The sequence below is a fragment of the Anolis sagrei genome, chromosome X, assembly GCF_037176765.1.
Source record: "Anolis sagrei isolate rAnoSag1 chromosome X, rAnoSag1.mat, whole genome shotgun sequence".
Classification (NCBI taxonomy): domain Eukaryota; kingdom Metazoa; phylum Chordata; class Lepidosauria; order Squamata; family Dactyloidae; genus Anolis; species Anolis sagrei.
Genome location: NC_090034.1, coordinates 97414304 through 97421777, shown reverse-complemented (window position 1 = coordinate 97421777; position 7474 = coordinate 97414304). Strand labels below are relative to the sequence as shown.

At 44.1% G+C, this 7474-nt stretch overlaps 3 protein-coding genes across 4 annotated transcripts in view; 1 reads left to right on the top strand and 2 right to left on the bottom strand.

Annotated features, from left to right (window-relative positions):
* The window catches only part of LOC137094912 (rho-related GTP-binding protein RhoU-like), a 277821-nt gene that overhangs the window by 126873 nt on the left and 143474 nt on the right, over positions 1–7474 (bottom strand). The window lies entirely within an intron of this gene.
* Positions 1–7474, top strand: part of LOC137094908 (cytochrome P450 2F3-like) — a 58634-nt gene that overhangs the window by 13307 nt on the left and 37853 nt on the right. The gene's annotated exons all lie outside the window — the stretch shown is intronic.
* LOC132780104 (cytochrome P450 2C18-like) overlaps positions 4178–7474 on the bottom strand; it is a 28129-nt gene continuing 24832 nt past the window's right edge. For both annotated transcript variants that reach the window (XM_067460889.1, XM_067460888.1), the window contains one exon: positions 4178–4467. In XM_067460889.1, the coding sequence (XP_067316990.1) occupies positions 4283–4467 (185 nt within the window). In that variant the 3' untranslated portion in view covers positions 4178–4282. The remainder of the gene's footprint in view (positions 4468–7474) is intronic.

Here is a 7474-nt window from a genome sequence, read left to right as displayed (position 1 = left end):
AGCTAAGTCATTTATAAAGATGTTCAACAGGACCGGGCCCAGGACGGAACCCTGCGGCACTCCGCTCGTCACTTCTTTCCAGGATGAATCAGAAGAATTGTAAAAAATTCCCCAGGGTTGTGCCTGAAGCTACAGAACTTAAAGTGGTGTTGAAGGCTTTCACGGCCGGAATCATTGGGGTGTTGTATGGTTTCCGGGCTGTATAACTGTGTTCTAGCAGCATTTTCTCCTCACATTTCACCTGTGTCTGTGGCTGGCATCTTCAGAGGATCTTTTTCTCCTGGTGTTTCACTTGCATCTGTGGCTGACATCTTCAGGAGATCTTCACATCCTCTGAAAATGCCAGCCACAGATACAGGTGTTAACAAGAGAAAATCTGCTAGAACATGATCATACAGCCCTGAAACAACACAACACCCCAACTAATAGTAGGTTGGAGCAGGCATTGGTTGCTATGGATGGAAGTGGATATACCAACCTGTGGACTGACCGGAAAGAAACACACATAAGCATAAAGTTAACCTATACTTGTGTATATGATGCAAATCTAACCACCTCTTCAAATGGGGCTTGGGAAGTGTTCTAGGATGCTTTATTTATTATGTATTAATTTATGACATTTATATGCCGCCCTTCTCACCCTGAAGTGGACACAGAGCGGCTTGCAAGTAATATACAAGACAATAAATAAAATAAATCCAATATCTTCCTGGACCCCTCTTTTTACTCTGGTCCCAGACTAGCAGTTGGTGTTGGTCTGGACTCCCAACTGATAACACTGAAGACAAGATGGCACTGTCTTCTTGGCCCCTCTTTTTACTCTGGTCCCAGAGCAGCAGTTGGTGTTGGGAGGAGGGGTTCTCAACTGATGACACTGAACACAAGATGGCACTGTCTTCATGGCCCCTCTTTTTACTGTGGTCCCAGAGCAACAGTTGGTGTTGGGAGGAGGGGCTCCCAACTAATGATACTGAAGACAAGATGGCACTGTCTTCTTGGCCCCTCTTTTTACTGTGGTCCCAGAGCAACAGTTGGTGTTGGGAGGAGGGGCTCCCAACTGATGATACTGAAGACAAGATGGCATTGTCTTCTCTGCCCCTCTCTTCCCCACCAGTCCAGCAACAGATGGGCATGCTGCCCATCCCATGACATTGCTGGACTTCTAGCAGGCACCCCATCCACAAATGGAGTGGAATCACCATACAATGCTTCCCTCCCAACACAGGAGCCTACCAATGGAACCAGCTGTTGTAGTTCAGCCTGTGACTGTGTCTGATGTCAATGGGGAAGATGGTTTTCCTGGGCTTGTGTCAAATGTCATTGGGGGTGAGGGTTTTTCTGGCCCTGAGTCAATCCCAGGCCTTGCTGAGGGGCCCCAGGTTTCTCATGAACGGAGTGCTTCTTCTGTAGATTCCCAAGGGCAAATTCCTGAAAGAGGCTCACAGCAGTCTTCATCTGAGAATGTGTCTTCTGGGGATGATTTGTCAGGTGCAGAATTTAATGAGTTTGAAGATAGAAAACAAGACTGTTGTAAACTAAGACAAAGTTCCCAAGAGCATTGAAGGTTAGCTCGTCTGCTAGAAAAGAGAGAAAAAAAATCGTATCTGGTAATAAAGGCAAAATAAATGCTTTTCTTTCATTTCATTGGACAGGAAAAGCTTTAAATGAAACAGGGAAAGGATTTTAGCTCAGTCTCATCAATGTTGGATTTTCATGATGGTCTTGTTCCCAAGTGGATTTCTAGTTTCATGTTTCAAGTTTTGCCAGGTTCCTGTTCTGGGTATTGGACCTGCCTTGTCTTTTGGTGTTTGCATATTTCATGGACAATTTGCACTCTTTGAAAAATACTGTTTTGGATAATACTGTCTCTATCATTTTTATTGTTTTGCTTACATATATCCTTCAATAAACTGCTTGCTGATTTTACTACACCAGTGTGGTATTTAAGGACAGAGGTGTTCCTGCTCTGGGATACAACACCAGCATGGATCCTTGCCACAAGGGCAATGCTTCCCACATGTGATGGGGAAAGTGTCGCTGTGGGGCAGCAGCAGGCAGGACAACAGATTCACCCTGCTGACCCTCTATAATTTCAGCGAAGCTGGGCACTTGGCCTTTGTGATAAGGTCGTTAGTGTGTTAATAATAAAAGCTGAACACACCTTACCCAGAATTTTCCACTTCATCACATGGCCCTCCCGTGTTCTCCTTGCCTTTTTTTAGGATGCATCCAGCACAGTTTGGGGACAGATCCCATCAAACGGCATAGAACTAATTCTGGTGGGCTCCTTCCCTGAACTATGCTGAATGCATCCTAAAAAGAGGCAAGGAGAACATGGGAGGCTTCCTGTATTCTCATTACTAGCAATGGGGCAAATGCAGGGGGAAGCTGGGCAGTGACGCTTTCCCCCATGTGATTGGGAAGACGGTGATGTAGGCACTGCTGGGTGTGGGGCAATGGATTCCACTGCTGCCCACTGAATTTGCCACGCTGCCTGGTGAATCCCCCTGTTGTTGCCCACATTAGGCAGCTTCAAAGTATTCCTTCACAAATTCTTCTGTTAGCATCAGAAACAGGTGCTTTTAATTCCACATATCTGGTTGAGCACTGCCAGCTATATTAATTGGGGTTGATGAATGATTGGACAGTACACCCCTTGTTTGTCAAGCAGGGGTTAATGTAAGAAACAGTTTCTCTCCATATACGTATGTATTCAGCAACAGGAACAATTTGCAAATTGCAAAATACCAGAGGGAACTGAGGACCATTTGTTCAAAAAACCCTCACTCCAAAGCCCAGAGGTGGTCATGGTGTTGATAACACTGGTTTCTCAGTTTTAAGGGAAAGGCAATCTGTACATACTCAAAAGAGTTCTGTCTTCCATGTATTTTCATGCATTCAGGTTATATTCATCCAAGTTTAAAAATACAACTTTTCAGACCAGGGTGGTCCGAGTGTGGCATATGTGTCCCCCAATACTATGTTTTCTGGGCCCCGGGATTGTGGTGCAGCTGGCTGAGTGTCAGCTGCATTAAGATCATTCTGACCAAAAAGTCACGAGTTCGAAGCCATCCCGGGTTGGAGTGGGTTTCCAACCAATTGTGTGTAGCCTGTTGGTGACCTTTGCAACCCGAAAGACAGTTGCATCTGTCAAGTAGGAAAATAAGGTACCACCTTAAAGTGTGGGGAGGCTAAATTAACTGATTTATGAGGCCATAAAGAAGACTCCAGCAAAGCATTCCAGCGGGGAAGCATGTGGGGAATGGGGAAGTGCTTCATCAGCGTCGCAGATGGACAATGAAAGCAACAGCTCCCCTGGGAGCCAGAAAAAAGTTAAATAGCCCCTGTGTATGTCAGTATATGTTTGTATGTCAAAAATGGCATTGAATGTTTGCCATATATGTGTACACTGTAATCTGTCCTGAGTCCCTGCAGGGTGAAAAGGGCGGAATATAAAAGCTGTAAATAAATCATAGAATTGGAAAAGATCCCAAGGGCTATCTAGTCCAACCCCTCCTGCCATGCAGGAACATCCAGTCTAAGCACTTCTAACAGATGGCCATCCAGCCTCTGCTTAAAAGCCTCCAGAAAAGGAGACTCCACTGGACTCCCAGGAAACATATTCCACTGCTGAACAGTTCTGATCAACAAAGTTTTTTCCAAAGTTTAGTTGCAATCACGTTTCCTGCAATTTACTCATTGCTCCTTGTCCTAGTCTTCAGAGAAGCAGAAAACAAACTTTTCCCCTCCTCGATATGTTATCTTTTCAAATATTTAAACATGGCTATCATGCCCCTTCAGCCCTCTTATCTCCATGCTAAACATCTCCAGCTCCCAAAGGCGCTCCTCATTGGGCTTGGCTTCCAATCCTTTGATCATTTTGGCTGCCCTTCTCTGGACACATTTCAGCTTGTCCACCGCCTTCTTGAACTGTGGTGCCCCAGAAATGGACACAATAATCCAGGTGAGGTCTGACCAAAGCAGGATAGAGTGCTTCAAAACCAGATATAAACTTCCTCAAACATATCTACATGACTATTGGCTACAAAAACCAAAACAAGAACTTGAAAAAATGAGTTATATGCACCTATTATTATTTACTTTGGGGCAATGAGGGCAACATTAATAATATTCCAAAAATAATGAATAATACAACCAAAATTATTTTATTGGTATAACTAATTGTACTTTACAATTTGTTTAAACATTAAAATCACAGTCAATCTATACATTCTGGGAGACAAATTGGATTCTTCTGGTAGCTACAAGAACAGGGAGATCACTACTGGCGTGGGACCACGGAAAGCTGATATTGTTCAGGGATGCTCATGATGTTGCGTGAAGCTGGAGCAATGTTGATCTTCTCAGGTGGCACAGGGGACGTGAGGGTGAACCTTTGGAGAATGGTGGTGAAGACGAGAAAGAGCTCCATGCGGGCCAGTCCTTCACCAATGCACGCACGTTTCCCTGCCAAAGAAAAGTCAAAAGCTGTAGAGCCAGGTGGAAATGAATGGAAAAGAGAACTCATGGTCAAACTGGTCACTTCTATTTGGATTCTCAGTTAAGATCAGAGAATTTTAGGAAGATATCACAGAGGGAGCTGATCTGTTGATTTTCCTCTTGGATTTTCCTCTAGAGAGAAACGCTTCAGCATTGAATCTATGTGAAAATACAGTTTTGATGGACATTTGATAACACCTGGGGAATGATTGAGAAAATCATTATGAAATACCTAAAGGACATACAGAAATGGCCACATCATAATCATGGGGCCAGGGGTTTAGCACAGCTAGTAAGTCACTAGTATTTATAAGATTTATCAACCAAAGGTTACAAGTTTGAAGCCCCGAGTTCAAAAACAGCTTTAGCTGTAATTAGAGAAAATATGTACCGCTAAAAGCTGGGGAGGTGTCTTACGACACCATAAAGAAAGAAGATCAGAAAACGCTGGGCGACCAAAAGGAAAGAGGAAGTCCTGATAGCTCTTCGTCATAGAGGATGGAGTGACAGCACCCCCTGTGGCTCGATTTTAGCTCAACCTTCCATGGCACCAAAAAGTTGGACATTGAGTCAAAACATCAACACACCTCCTTCTATTCTGTCTGTCTTTGTATTGTCTATACAAAACGGCACTGAATGTTTGCCATGTATGTGTACTATGATCCACCCTGAGTCCCCTTCGGGGCAAGAAGGGCGGAATATAAATAAAGTGTTATGATGATGATGATGATGATGATGATGATGATGGTGGTTGTTGTTGTTGTTGTTGTTGTTTGTCCCTTACTGATGACAAGTCAGCAGGTGGTTGCAAAAGGGAGATGAAATCTCCCAATCTCTCTCTTCCTGTGTGAATCTCATCGTGAACATCTCTCTGTCTCTAAGAATCATTAGAAAGTACACATCTGATTGTGGATCCGTGTACCCTGATTGTACATCTGTGAATAGTGTAATGGTGAAGATTAAAGCCTCCTGATATTTTTTGATGAAAACCCAAATTTGTGAGTTTACTAAACAGTGTGTGGAGAAGGTCAGACATTGCTGACTGACAAGCTGATTAACTGACTAAAACGTTTTTTGCTGTGTACTGTCGAAGGCTTTCATGGCCAGAATCACTGGGATGTTGCAGGTTCTTTTGGCTATATGGCCATGTTCTAGAAGCATTCTCTCCTGACATTTCGCCTACATCTATGGCAGGCATCCTCAGAGGTTGTTTGAATTGGCCACCTTCTTTAGCATTTGATGGCCTAACAGTTTTTAGGTGTGGCTTGTTACTGCCTGGGGGAATCCTTTGTTGAGAGGTGATTCACTGCCACTAATTGAAACATTCACACCTGCCCAAAACAGACAAGAGTTCTTTCTCCTACCCTGGACATTCTACAGATATATAAATCCAATTATCCTAGATACCAACAAACCTCACAACCTCTTAGGATGCCTGCCATAGATGCAGGCAAAACATCAGGAGAGAATGCTTCCAGAACATAGCCATATAGCCCTAAAAACCTAAAACAACCCAGTTTTTACTGTGAATGCACTCTGCTAGGTTTTGTTTGCCTCTCTGACACTTGCTTGTCCAGGGTGCAGCAGTTTCAGTGAGGTTGTGATTGGAAAACTATAAGTCACGTCATGAATCGATCCCACGATACCCACTGCATAGTGCATAGAAATGATACATCTTCTGCAACAACCTCCAGAACCCCTGATGATGTCAGAACATAATGGAGCCAGTAAAGTGACCATTGCACATAGGGACTGATGTGCAGTGGATGTTGATATGCACCAAATGCAATGATCAGCTAGTGCATGCCTGATGTCCATAGAACAACCCTTGTTGGTTCTCCTACACATGTGTTCACAATTCCCTGGGAAGTTTGATTAGCACCTTTGGTAGACACTTACGTACAGTGGACCATCACTATCCATGGAGATTTGGTTTCAGGATGCTATGCAGATAACAAACAAACACTGCAGATGCTGGAGTAGGGCATTTAATAAAATGAAGTAGAGCAGCAGTAGTAGCAGCAAGCCCTGGCCACCAAGCACACTGTCTTCGAGCTCCCAACCTCCTGCTTGGTTTCCAATTCTACTTTCAAGGCAGCAGTTGCTATGCTTCTGCTCATTCTGCCAGCTGCGCCCGTACCCTGGGAAGTCTGACTTGGCCACGGTAGTCCATGCTCTGGTTACATCCCATATAGACTACTGCAACACTCTCTACATGGGGTTGCCTTTGAAGACTGTCCAGAAGCTTCAAAATGATCCAATGCTCGGCAGCCAGGTTACTAACAGGAACACTCAGGGAGCATACAACTCCTCTGTTGCACCAGCTCCACTGGCTGCCAGTTTGCTACCGGGCACAATTCAAAGTGCTGGCCTTAGCCTATAAAGCCCTAAAAGGTTCTGGCCCAACTTACCTGTCCGAACGTATTTCCTCCTATGAACCAGCTAGGACATTGAGATCGTCTGGGGAGGCCCTGCTCTCTGTCCCGCCTGCGTCACAAATATGGTTGGCGGGGACGAGAGACAGGGCCTTCTCAGTGGTGGCCCCTCGGCTATGGAATGCCCTTCCCACAGAAATTAGATCAGCCCCCTCTCTGTTCACATTTCAGAGGAAAGTGAAGACCTGGTTGTTTGAGCAGGCATTTGAATAGGCAGTGTAACTAATACAGAAATATGGAACATTTGGATGATGAGACTGGATCTTGATTTTAACTATGAGACGAGATGAGATGTTATGATGTTTATTGATTGTTATAATGTTATTTTTTAACTTGTTTTTAACTGTTTTTATCATGTTTAAGTATTGTATTTGCTTCGTTAACCGCTCTGAGTCGCCCTGAGGGCTGAGAAGAGCAGTATACAAATATAGTAAATAAATAAGTAAATAAATTCCTTCACAAGGCAGAAACAGGCAACTGCCAGAGGTGCTGGAGTCCAAATAAATGCACACCTGGTAGGAATTGCCACTACTACTTGC